Source organism: Colobus angolensis, unplaced genomic scaffold (assembly GCF_000951035.1).
Source record: "Colobus angolensis palliatus isolate OR3802 unplaced genomic scaffold, Cang.pa_1.0 Scaffold78, whole genome shotgun sequence".
Classification (NCBI taxonomy): Eukaryota; Metazoa; Chordata; class Mammalia; order Primates; family Cercopithecidae; genus Colobus; species Colobus angolensis.
Window position 1 is genome coordinate 5,780,031 of NW_012121598.1, and position 12,729 is coordinate 5,792,759.

Here is a 12,729-nt window from a genome sequence, read left to right on the forward strand (position 1 = left end):
AAGAAAATGTGGCACATATACACCATGGAATACTATGCAGCCACGAAAAAGGATGAGTTCCTGTCCTTTGCAGGGACATGGATGCAGCTGGAAACCATCATTCTGAGCAAACTATCGCAAGGACAGAAAACCAAACACCACCTGTTCTCACTCACAGGCGGGAACTGAACAACGAGAACACTTGGACACAGGGCGGGGAACATCACACACCGGGGCCTGTCATGGGGTGGGGGTGATAGCATTAGGATAAATACCTAATGTAAATGATGAGTTAATGGGTGCAGCAAACTAACATGGCACATGTATACCTATGTAAATCCTACATATTTTCTAAACTCCTTTGAAATGCCATAATCTTTGTGAAAGCCTTCATGACAGAATTGGTTACTAGCTCTTCTATCTTCACATAACAATTTATCTTATTTTTCAATAGCTACCTATCTGTTCACATGTCTATATTTAAAGACTCAATTGTTGAGTTCCATGAGGATCTGAACCATGTCTTATTCATCTTTGTAGCCCCAGCTTAGTTTAATTCTTAACATGTAATAAATACACAATGATGAAATAATGAACGTTAGATCTAGAACAGTAACCATTATGAAACTTCCAAAGGGGGATGTACAGGGAAGCTGGCACTAGGGGAAAACAGACAATGATGGAATAAATGACTAGTTGACAAGGAGAAAGACATCCTAGTGGAGGGTGGTTTTAGCGAAGATCACAAATAAAGACTTCTGTACTTCCTAACTCTTCCATTTACATTACCATTAAAGTAACTAGACACTACTAAGTCACTAAATAACCTGATAAGCGTAAGAGCTACAACATCTTTTTTGCAAGCTAAAATGTTAGGCTAAACCCAATTCTTCCCAAAAAATCTTAACTGCCCTATTTTTCCTTGAAATACCATGAGAATGCCAAAATGTGTGAATAATGAGTAACACTTTGATGTGAAAAACAGTACACCAGTAATTCTCAATTAAGGGGGGAAAGACACATTCTTTTGGAGGGGAAGAGTGCAGCGTGAAACTGCAAATATAATAAATTATATTTAGAAAACCTAAAAATCTTGTTTTCAAGATGCAAAGATAATCTTGTGAGCTTAGTATGGTTACTCAAGAAATACTTAATTTAGAAGACTTTTTTTTATTATTATACTTTCAGTTCTAGGGTACATGTGCACAACTTGCAGGTTTGTTACACATGTATACATGTGCCATGTTGGTGTGCTGCACCCATTAACTCGTCATTTACATTAGGTATATCTCCTAATGCTATCCCTCCCCGCTCCCCACAGCCCACGACAGGCCCCAGTGTATGATGTTCCCCATTCCCCACCCTGTGTCCAAGTGTTCTCATTGTTCAATTCCCACCTATGAGTGAGAACATGTAGTGTTTGGTTTTCTGTCCTTGCAATAGTTTGCTCAGAATGATGGTTTCCAGCTTCATCCATGTCCCTACAAAGAACATGAACTCATCCTTTTTATGGTTGCATAGTATTCCACGGTATGTATGTGCCACATTTTCTTAATCCACTCTATCATTGATGGACATTTGGGTTGGTTCCAAGAGAAGACTGATTTTCTAAGATTAAGGGAGCATAAGAAACTCTACGAATAGCTTTTTATACTTATTAAAATGGGACAAATATTTTAAAATAATTGAGAAACAACATATATTTTTAAAGCATATTTTGATAAAACTACTGCATATATTTACGAAAAGTTTGAAACAAACACATGCATTCATATATGTCTTGAGGGATGGAAGGATGTACATTAAACTGTTAATAGTGAATATCTCTGAATAGTGATTTGTCTGCATTTGCTGAAATTTCCTAGGATGAACAGGAATTTCAGAATAAGGAATAGCAATAGCTATATTACAAATTTTGCCTTTTTCATCACTGAAAACCAAAAGGAATTATGGCAAGGAGTAGACCCAATATATTTTAGATTCAGTGTATAAAAAAATTACACATTTAACTTGACATCTAGATTTTAAAAAATAAAACCTGCCACTCAGATAAGACTAAGGAAAAGAGCAAATACTGGGCATACTGTATTAGGAAAAGATTAGGTATCCTGGATTTAACTTTTAAAAAATAGCCAGGTGTAGTAGCTCATCCTGTAATCCCACCTCTTTGGGAGGCCAAGGCGGGCAGATCATCTGAGGTCAGGAGTTTGGGACCAGCCTGACCAACATGGTGAAACCCTGTCTCTACTAAAAATACAAACATTAGCTGGGCATTGTGGCGCATGCCTGTAATCCCAGCTCCTCGGGTGGCTGAGGCAGGAGAATCGCTTGAACCTGGGAGGCAGAGGTTGCAGTGAGCCAAGATAGTACCACTGCACTCCAGCCTGGGCGACAGAGTGAAACTCCGTCTCAAAAAAAAAAAAAAAGCCTGGATCAGTAAAGACAGGAAAAAGGAGTTACCTACAGACATACACCATAGATTGTATAGCTAACATTATCTTGCAAAGCACAAAATGGGTGTAGGGGATTGGGACTGAGCATGAGAAACTCTTAAGGAATGGCTGATTTGAAGTATGAGGCAAACAAACATAAAATAAAAGACATTCACTGGCTCAAATAAAACTATGTTAATAACATTTTTGTGATTTTTAAAAAAATCAGTAAACCCATGAGTATTATCAAACATCTCTCAACTTACCATTTTTCCAATCATCATTACATAAGGTCCCGCCTGTTGATTTACAGCTAGAAAATCTAGCAAACGCACATACCAAAATATTATGTTAAGACAGTAAATTAATCTTCCAGCCACAAAAACATGATTATCATATGCATTTGCAAAGTTCCATTTTGCTCCAAATCTTAGTCCAAATCCAATGAAGAAAGAAATTATGGCAATTGTATCACTGATGTTGAAGTAATCACTAAACCATACTTTAATCTTCTGGTTTACTTTCCCAGCTTCAGACATAAAGATCTAAAGGTTTAACAACAAAAAAAAAGTTTAATCAATTTATTCCTATTAAAACACATACAGCAATCAATTATAACATTACAGAGTTTCACATAGCTTTTTATTTATTTATTAACTTATTTATTTTGAGACAGAGTCTCGCTCTATTGCCCAGGGTGGAGTGCAGTGGCGCAATCTCGGCTCGCCGCAACCTGCGTCTCCCAGGTTCAAGAGATTCATCCGACTAAGAAGCTGAAAATGCAGATTACAACCCAGTTCACTAGACCTGGATTGTAAAATACTTTTGAAAAATTGTTTTATTTCAAATTAAAGCAGCACCTGGATATCCTGGTAGTAGCTGCCAAACCTGCCTTCTTTGTAGAAAGTAAATAACTCAATGGTTTAAGTAGCTGTATTTATCTAACTTATTTAAAACATATGCCTCTTCTCCTGAATATATGAATTTTAAGAATTATCTTTTGAGAGGAATGGTAACACATTCACATCTTCAAAATTCATGGTGTATCATAAATACTGCAAAGTATCTGTTTCCCTCTTCTCCCTTAGCCAATTAATTACTCTTCCCACTAGAGGCAACCACTACTATTACTGTTTCATGAACACCTGCAGAACTATTTTATGAATATACATATTTTAAAATGCTTTGCAATTTGCTTTTATCATTTAACAAATCAATTTCTTTAAACATGCTGATAAAACAACAGATTTAATACACATATGGACCATAATACTCAGAGGAATTTAAAATGCAAAATAAACTATTTAATAAGAAATTCCTTCTGGTTCCAGTTGGTGTTTGGAAAAGAAAAAAAAAAAATAAATTCTTATGATATCTAAGTGAGAGAGAAGTACAATGCCTTCTAATTATTTTTGCAATTTCTTGTATTCTCTAAATGTAAGGTAGAGACATGAAATAATTCAGAGGTACTTATGCAAGTATGTTATAAAACAATATTCATGGCCAGGCGCGGTGGCTCATGCCTACAATCCTAGCACTTTGGGAGGCCAAGGCAGGCAGATCATGAGGTCAGGAGTTTGAGATCAGCCTGAACCAACATGGTGAAACCCCATCTCTACTAAAAACACAAAAATTAGCCAGGCTTGGTGGCACGCACCTGTAATCCCAGCTACTAGGGAGGCTGAGGCAGGAGAATCGCTTGAACCCCGGAGGCGGAGGTTGCAGTGAGCGGAGATTGTGCCACTGCACTCCAGCCTGGGTGACAGAGGGAGACTCCATCTCAAAACAAAACAAAACAAAACAAAAAAACAAAAAACAATATTCATGTAGCTACTACTTCAAAAACAAAGTATAAATATTAAGAAAAAGATTTTCTTCAAAATCAGGATATTAAAAATTTAAACTGAAAACTGAAAGACACAGGGATATAAATCTAAATGATGATTCAACGGCAGTATAGTACATTTTAGTAGGCAGCACAACATAAAAGCAAAATAAATATCTATTTATTTTATTTTTATGTTGAGATAGAGTCTCACTCTTTCGCCCAGGTTAGAGTGCAGTGGCGCAACCTCAGTTCACTGCAACCTCTGCCTCCCGGGTTCAAGTGATTCTCTTGCCTCAGTCTCCCAAGTAGCTGGGATTACAGGCGGCTGCCATCATGCCCAGCTAATTTTTGTATTTTTAGTAGAGATGGGGTTTCACCCTCTTGGCCAGACTGTTCTCGAACTCCTGACCTCAAGTGATCTGCCCGCCTCAGCCTCCCAAAGTGCTGGGATTACAGGTGTGAGCCACTGTGCCTGGCCTAAAGACCTATTTATAACTTACCTACCTAATTGGCTACATCAGGCAGGTAAAATAAAAGTCATTTAGCCAAGTATATTTAATACTTTTTGAAGAGTGACAGAGAGCAAAAATGTGGACATTCAGGAAATAAAACAAACAAACAAAATATAGGCTACATTTTTATAGGCTACATTTCTGACACAAATCATTGTATTTGTAATGGCAACAAAGTATACAGCATACTCACTAATCTCTATTCTTTTGCCATTATTTTGGGAACAACAAAATTACACAGGTTCTACACTTCTACAATGTCATCACACACACACACACACACACACACACATATACACACACCCACGTATATACCCAAAACAAAACAGAAAATCTTCCATGTATACAGTAAATTATTGGTAGAAAAAATTAAAGACATACCTCACGGACTTTCTCAATGGCGTAAGTAAAAATATAAGCAATAACAATCCATTCTTGAACTGAAGGTAATTGTTCCATTTGTACAAGAACCACAAACGTATAAAGCATCAGAAATCCTATATATGCCAACTAATGAAAAAGTAAAGGTTATATAAACACTGGTTACAAAATAAATCTTTTAATTATGAACATTTTCAACCACACACAAAAATAGACATTAAATGAACCTTTGTGAATTATCCCCTAGTTTCCCTTATTAAAATAGTTTTAGAAATATCTCTTTTTCAGCACAGAGACTGCCTTTACTGGAGTATAAATGGTCTCCAGAGTATAAACGTGTTGTTCTACAACTCTATCAACCTTTAGAACATCCCATAGAAAGGATTTTGTAATCAGGTTTATGTTCTCAGCATATGCCACACAATTCTGCTTAACTCATACCTACAGTATCATAATATATTAAAATTACTGCAGAATTTCACCACCATAATCATCAAGGAACACATATTTCCTGCCTCCTTCCTCCCCTAACCAAACAGTATTCCTAAGAAAGACAACTGAGGCAGGGTGTGGTGGCTCACTCCTATAATCCCAGAACTTTGGGAAGCCAAGGCAGGTGGATCACCTAAGGTCAGGGGTTTGAGACGAGCCTGGCCAACAGGTGAAACCCTGTCTCTACTGAAAAAAAAAAAAAAAAAAAAATTAGCCAGACATGGTGGTGCATGCCTGCAATACTAGCTACTCGGGAGGCTGAGGCACAAGAATTGCTTGAACCTGGGAGGTGGAGGTTGCAGTGAGCTGAGATCATGCCATTGTACTCCAGCCTGGGCAACAGAGCGAGACTCTGTCAAAAAAAAAAAAAAAAAAAGGAAGAAAGAAAAGAAAAAAGACAAGACAAGACAGATAGACAACTGCTATTTTCTTAGCTCCCAGTCACTAAAGTTGAACCCCAAAAAGTGGAAAAGATGTGAAGAGGCTTTGCCCCAGGTACAGAAACAGCCCACCTTTGACACTCTTTACAAAATAGGTTATAGAGAGGTGATAAACTTTATGTTTAAAAACATATGAGTATTTATTTCATTTCAGAGGAAAACTCATACTTATTGACCCTTGAAAAATTATGGGTAACAATCCTCTCATCTCTATCTTGTCTCCATCAGTCCTACAGTAAGTCACATCCTTGATCTGATCTATAGCAGGCTAGGGAAGTAAACTGCAGTAAAGAAAGAAAAGAGAAATTCCTGTAGTCCCCCATACTGGCTATTTTAATGTAGTCATTCACATGAATGCAAATGTAAGAAAACTGCCCTATTTTCATTAGTGGAGACAGAATTTGGAGATTAGATCAGATAACTGATATTTGCAATTTCAGCCTCTGAATAGGAAGGAACAAGAACATTTTCACATAGAGATGTAAGGAAATGTTAGTCTCGGGTTAATGGTCACATGTGGGTGAAAAAGCAATCGCCAAAGAAACAGATTCTTATTGATGAAAATGAAAAAATCTCCACAACAACAAAGTTAAAAACATCTTAATTAAGGGTTTTCCGATGAAGGGGAGTTAAGAACTCATTTACTCAGTCCCTGGTTAAAAGTAGGGGCTAATCTCATTTACTGTATCACCTGTTCCTTCAGGTTGGTCCATCTCTAGGAAAAGTAGCACTAGCAAGATAGCCAACTAATATTTCCTAGTGCTCATTCTCCACATAAAACAACCAAAACAACACATAAACACCTACATTTCAACCAAAATAACAGATGAGTCCATCCTTGTATGGACATATGCTCTTTATCTGCTAGTAAAATCAATTTTTCCATAAAGCAAGAGAAAAGCCAATTATATGGAAGGTAATCAAGCATACACTTTAATACGATTAAAGAAATAAGCCACAGATAAATAAAACCATATAAATGATCTGGATTACTTTTCATCATCATCAGTTAACATTGCCAACAGGTTTATTTCAGACTTTTATGTATTATAAAATTATAATACAAAAAATTTTATAATACAGAAAATTATAAGTATCAGAATCTCTTTTGGTCCATCTTTTATCATTAATTTTACTAGTTGATTAGTATTTGCTACCAACTTACAAAGGCCAATGGTTATCACATATTTGTTAAGCACATTTTTGGTTCCAATTAGAACTGAAATTTGTTAGTGTTTATCACTCTAGATGACAATTTAAATGAAACTAAGGCAAATGTATCCCTCTTTCAAATGTGAAATGCCTTTTCAGTGATCTAAGTTATATCAAGATTAGTATGGATTCTGAACCAGTGTTCCCCCAAAGCCTATCTCTTAAAAACATTATGCTCGTGTAATTTAAAAACATACCGTGTTAAACCAGAATTTTACAATTGGTGCATGATAAAAGGCATAAAACTTTCGTGTGATTGGAAGCTTTTTTGATTTTATTTGTATCTCCATCTCATTCTTTCCTTCATTACTATCCAAAATCCGTACTTCTTTAAACACTTCCTAAAATTAAAAAAAAAAATTTTTTGTACAATTATTCAGAACAAATTTATGTTTACTTCAAAATGTTTTCCTGCTTACCATGGGGATCTCTTCTGTTATGTTCTGAAAGTTGTTTTCGCTGTCATCCATTGTCATCTGATGAGCATCTTGAGATTGTGGGATATGGGACATTTCAGCCTTAGTTTTATATTCTAGCAGTAATATGGCAGGTGGAACTAAAATGCTTAGTATGACCTAAATTTTTAGAAACATAATTTTGCATTTTAAAATTAATGACCTTCAAGAATATAATAAAAAAAAAGATATTAAATATCTTATGATGATTAGCCATTTTGCCCCTAGTAGTGGAGGGAAAAAAACAAAAAATTCATTTTTTACTTACATATTGTATTTAAAGAGGCCCAAGTTTGTTTCAAAGAGCAACAAAACATTTGATTATTATGATAATAAGGGTATAGGATAGATTTAATAATTATTATAGACTTGTCCTTTAAATAAAATCACATTACAATTTGTTCAGAAAATACATTTTGTTTAAACAAAATTCAAGCCTTACAAAGGTGCTATGTCCTTAATTTTATCCTAAATCTCTTTGCAAGTGTTCCATGTCATAACATGATTACTCAGCTTGTGCCTCTATAAACAAAAAGGTTTATTTCTAAAATTTTACTTATTACTTGCGAAATCCCAAAGCATGAAGAAATTGTAATTGTGTAACAGGGTTTCTGTTGGTTATTCAGTGGCCTATGGTTAAAACTGTTTGCCTGATTTCTGACTCCTACATTTCTGCACCTTATTTAAAAAGATGTAAGAGAACAAAAAGCAAAGTTAAAAGCAGTATGTATCACCATGACAAAACCAGAAGTACATGTCATTTTACCCAAATTTTTAAAGATAAAAACTGGCCATATGTATATACTTATCTGTAAGTATAAACTGGGTATATGAATATACTCATTCAATATACTTTAAGTAACTTAAAAGTAACAGATTATTAAATTAGTAGATAGGTCTTGAATTTCAGAAGTTGGGAATAACCCTTTCATAAAGTAGTAACTTTTTCCAAGGCTGCTCAGGGCCATAATCTCCGGTATTTCCCATTTGTTCCCCTTCTAGCTTAAAAGCTTTTAGCTTAAAAAGAGGCCATAATCATTAAACACACCTGAAAAGGATTCAAAAGTAAAGAAGAAGAGGAAAAAAGAAGCCCATTATACCACTTGGGATGAAATGCCAATCATCCTTCTTGCTCCCTCTATAACCCCCACCATTACCCTCACACATCAAGGCATTTTACTACACATTTAGACTAATTCTTCTGTTCTTTTTATCTTATCATACACTTTATATCAAATTATTTCTAAAGTATACCTTGTACCAGGAATTTTTCCTCATATTCAGCCTTCCCATCCACATATCAGATAACAACATTTGTGTACAGGTGTGGGCTACAAAAGGTCTAAGTCTTGAAGAAACTGCTAACTTAAGGCAGGTAGAATTACTCCAGTTCTTCAGTTCATAAGTGAGCAATTTCATAGCCATGGTTTCATCTTGTCTGAAGGACTGTTCTAATAATTCAACGGCCAACTGACCAAAATCACTATAAAAAGATAAAAGCCAAAATATACTCAGATTAACAAACTGCAATTTTAAGCCACTATTCTTATATACATTAATACTTTCTTTTTAATATTCTCACACACACAGAATTATGAGGCATTAAAACCATAACTCTGTTTTCAGACATCTACATCTATTCACAAAATATTAAAATATGTCACATTATGTACAAGACTAAAAAGGTGAATCCAGAGCGCTTTTTCCCAGTCCTAGAAATCAAACTATAATCTCGCAAGGAATCAAAACTCACAATGTTACAATGCTCTGTTCAAAAAAGTTTATGCAGTATTTCAAACACAGAAAACAGTTGGTACCTGGTAAAGAGGAAGAACAATGTGACTAGGGACTAACCTAATTATCAGAAACATCTGAATTTTGAAGTTCCACTAAGTAACAATAGGATCCCTGTTAAGAGTTATTTTCAGTAACAGTTGGTCACTGTCCTCTAAAGACCCCACCTGGGGAGCCGGAGGTCTTAGTATATATTAGAAAACTTATACAAACTACGTTTCCAGTTTAATATTTCAATACTGCCCCCCTAAGTAAATTGTAAATTTTTATGAACTATGTCGTTATTCTATGTATGTAGTTCTAGCTTCTGAAGTGCCTCCCAGTTGAATTCAGTCTATTTTCTTATAACACAGCTCCAACCTCACTTCCGCCCTTTCCTTACCAATTCAAATGGAACTTTCTAATCCAATTGCTACTATTTGCAAAAATTAAAATGACTTCTGGCATTTCTTCTTTCTCTCATCCAGGCTGGAGTGCAGTGGCATGATCACAGCTCACTGCAGCCTCAACCTCCCAGGTTCAAGTGATCCTCCCACCTCAGCCTCCTGAGTAGCTGGGACCACAGACAAGTGCCACCACACCCAGCTAATTTTTTAAATGTCATGTACAGACGGGGTCTGCCTATGTTGCCCAAGCTGCATTTCTTCTTTTTGGCTGAAATATTTAATTCTTGGGTTGTAAATATAATAACCTCTTTTTCATAGAGGCAGAAAGTTTCTTTCTGAATTAAAAAATATATATACTTCAATTGTACCAGTAAGATTATACATATAAATACATCACTGTTAAGTGCGTGGCACTGTAACAGCCACTCAAACAATATCTACTTTGAATTTTTAAAATGTTTTCAAATAATAAAATATCACTTACTTGGAATACTGTTTCAGTTCTTCTGAAGTATCATCTACCAGGTCACTCTGCTTTGCTTCATATGCCATTGAACGATAGATCTTACAGGCAACTAATGCTTTAGCCATTGATTCTTCACCATGTTGCCATAAAAAACGGGCCATGACCTGCCTCTTCATAAGGCAAGCCCAAATTAAAAGTTCATTAAGTGGATAAGGAAAGCGCTTGGTTTCTGGATCATCAATGTCTACAATTTCATCTTTGGTTCTTTTCTTCTTTCCTTCTTCCACAACTGTATCAATCTTCCAGGGAAAATAAAGTTATAAAGCTCATTATAATAAGGTCATATGAAATTTACATCAGTGAAAATTTTAGTAAAATATCCTCTACATTATTCAGCTCCATAAAACTGCACATAATAGCATAAATTTTATAAACTTGATTTTTATTATAGCTCATAATTCATTTTATAAAAATGCTATTTTAACAGAAATGTCTTTGCAATAAACATTTACCAAAATTTAAGGGCCTAAATATTTCAACTAATATTCTAATAGAACATAATTTTAATAAAGGGTTAGATAACATTTTTGTCATACATGTTCTTAATCAAATATAACTGGAATGAAAGGAGTCAGGTAAACATTTATTGAAGCATTTTAATTTGGTTACCATCATAGCTAAATATGAAAATGTAGGCTGGGTGCAGTGGCTCAAGCCTGTAATCCCAGCACTTTGGGAGGCTGAGGCGGGTGGATCACAAGGTCAAGAGATCGAGACTATCCTGGCCAACATGGTGAAACCCCATCTCTACTAAAAATACAAAAAATTAGCCGGTGTGGTGGCGGGTGCCTGTAGTGCCAGCTACTTGGGAGGCTGAGGCAGGAGAATCACTTGAACCCGGGAGGCAGAGGTTGCAGTGAGCCAAGATAGTACCACTGCACTCCAGCCTGGGCGACAGAGTGAAACTCCGTCTCAAAAAAAAAAAAAAGCCTGGATCAGTAAAGACAGGAAAAAGGAGTTACCTACAGACATACACCATAGATTGTATAGCTAACATTATCTTGCAAAGCACAAAATGGGTGTAGGGGATTGGGACTGAGCATGAGAAACTCTTAAGGAATGGCTGATTTGAAGTATGAGGCAAACAAACATAAAATAAAAGACATTCACTGGCTCAAATAAAACTATGTTAATAACATTTTTGTGATTTTTAAAAAAATCAGTAAACCCATGAGTATTATCAAACATCTCTCAACTTACCATTTTTCCAATCATCATTACATAAGGTCCCGCCTGTTGATTTACAGCTAGAAAATCTAGCAAACGCACATACCAAAATATTATGTTAAGACAGTAAATTAATCTTCCAGCCACAAAAACATGATTATCATATGCATTTGCAAAGTTCCATTTTGCTCCAAATCTTAGTCCAAATCCAATGAAGAAAGAAATTATGGCAATTGTATCACTGATGTTGAAGTAATCACTAAACCATACTTTAATCTTCTGGTTTACTTTCCCAGCTTCAGACATAAAGATCTAAAGGTTTAACAACAAAAAAAAAGTTTAATCAATTTATTCCTATTAAAACACATACAGCAATCAATTATAACATTACAGAGTTTCACATAGCTTTTTATTTATTTATTAACTTATTTATTTTGAGACAGAGTCTCGCTCTATTGCCCAGGGTGGAGTGCAGTGGCGCAATCTCGGCTCGCCGCAACCTGCGTCTCCCAGGTTCAAGAGATTCATCCGACTAAGAAGCTGAAAATGCAGATTACAACCCAGTTCACTAGACCTGGATTGTAAAATACTTTTGAAAAATTGTTTTATTTCAAATTAAAGCAGCACCTGGATATCCTGGTAGTAGCTGCCAAACCTGCCTTCTTTGTAGAAAGTAAATAACTCAATGGTTTAAGTAGCTGTATTTATCTAACTTATTTAAAACATATGCCTCTTCTCCTGAATATATGAATTTTAAGAATTATCTTTTGAGAGGAATGGTAACACATTCACATCTTCAAAATTCATGGTGTATCATAAATACTGCAAAGTATCTGTTTCCCTCTTCTCCCTTAGCCAATTAATTACTCTTCCCACTAGAGGCAACCACTACTATTACTGTTTCATGAACACCTGCAGAACTATTTTATGAATATACATATTTTAAAATGCTTTGCAATTTGCTTTTATCATTTAACAAATCAATTTCTTTAAACATGCTGATAAAACAACAGATTTAATACACATATGGACCATAATACTCAGAGGAATTTAAAATGCAAAATAAACTATTTAATAAGAAATTCCTTCTGGTTCCAGTTGGTGTTTGGAAAAGAAAAAAAAAAA

The 12,729-nt window shown here is 35.3% G+C and overlaps 1 protein-coding gene across 1 annotated transcript in view; it reads right to left on the reverse strand.

Annotated features, from left to right (window-relative positions):
• TRPM7 (transient receptor potential cation channel, subfamily M, member 7) overlaps positions 1-12,729 on the reverse strand; it is a 146,949-nt gene that overhangs the window by 52,014 nt on the left and 82,206 nt on the right. Inside the window, exons 16-21 of the mRNA XM_011928654.1 lie at positions 10,396-10,676; positions 8,986-9,214; positions 7,696-7,851; positions 7,474-7,617; positions 5,133-5,261; positions 2,678-2,956 (exon numbers count right to left, since the gene is read on the reverse strand). Of these exons, the coding sequence (XP_011784044.1) occupies positions 2,678-2,956; positions 5,133-5,261; positions 7,474-7,617; positions 7,696-7,851; positions 8,986-9,214; positions 10,396-10,676 (1,218 nt within the window). The remainder of the gene's footprint in view (positions 1-2,677; positions 2,957-5,132; positions 5,262-7,473; positions 7,618-7,695; positions 7,852-8,985; positions 9,215-10,395; positions 10,677-12,729) is intronic.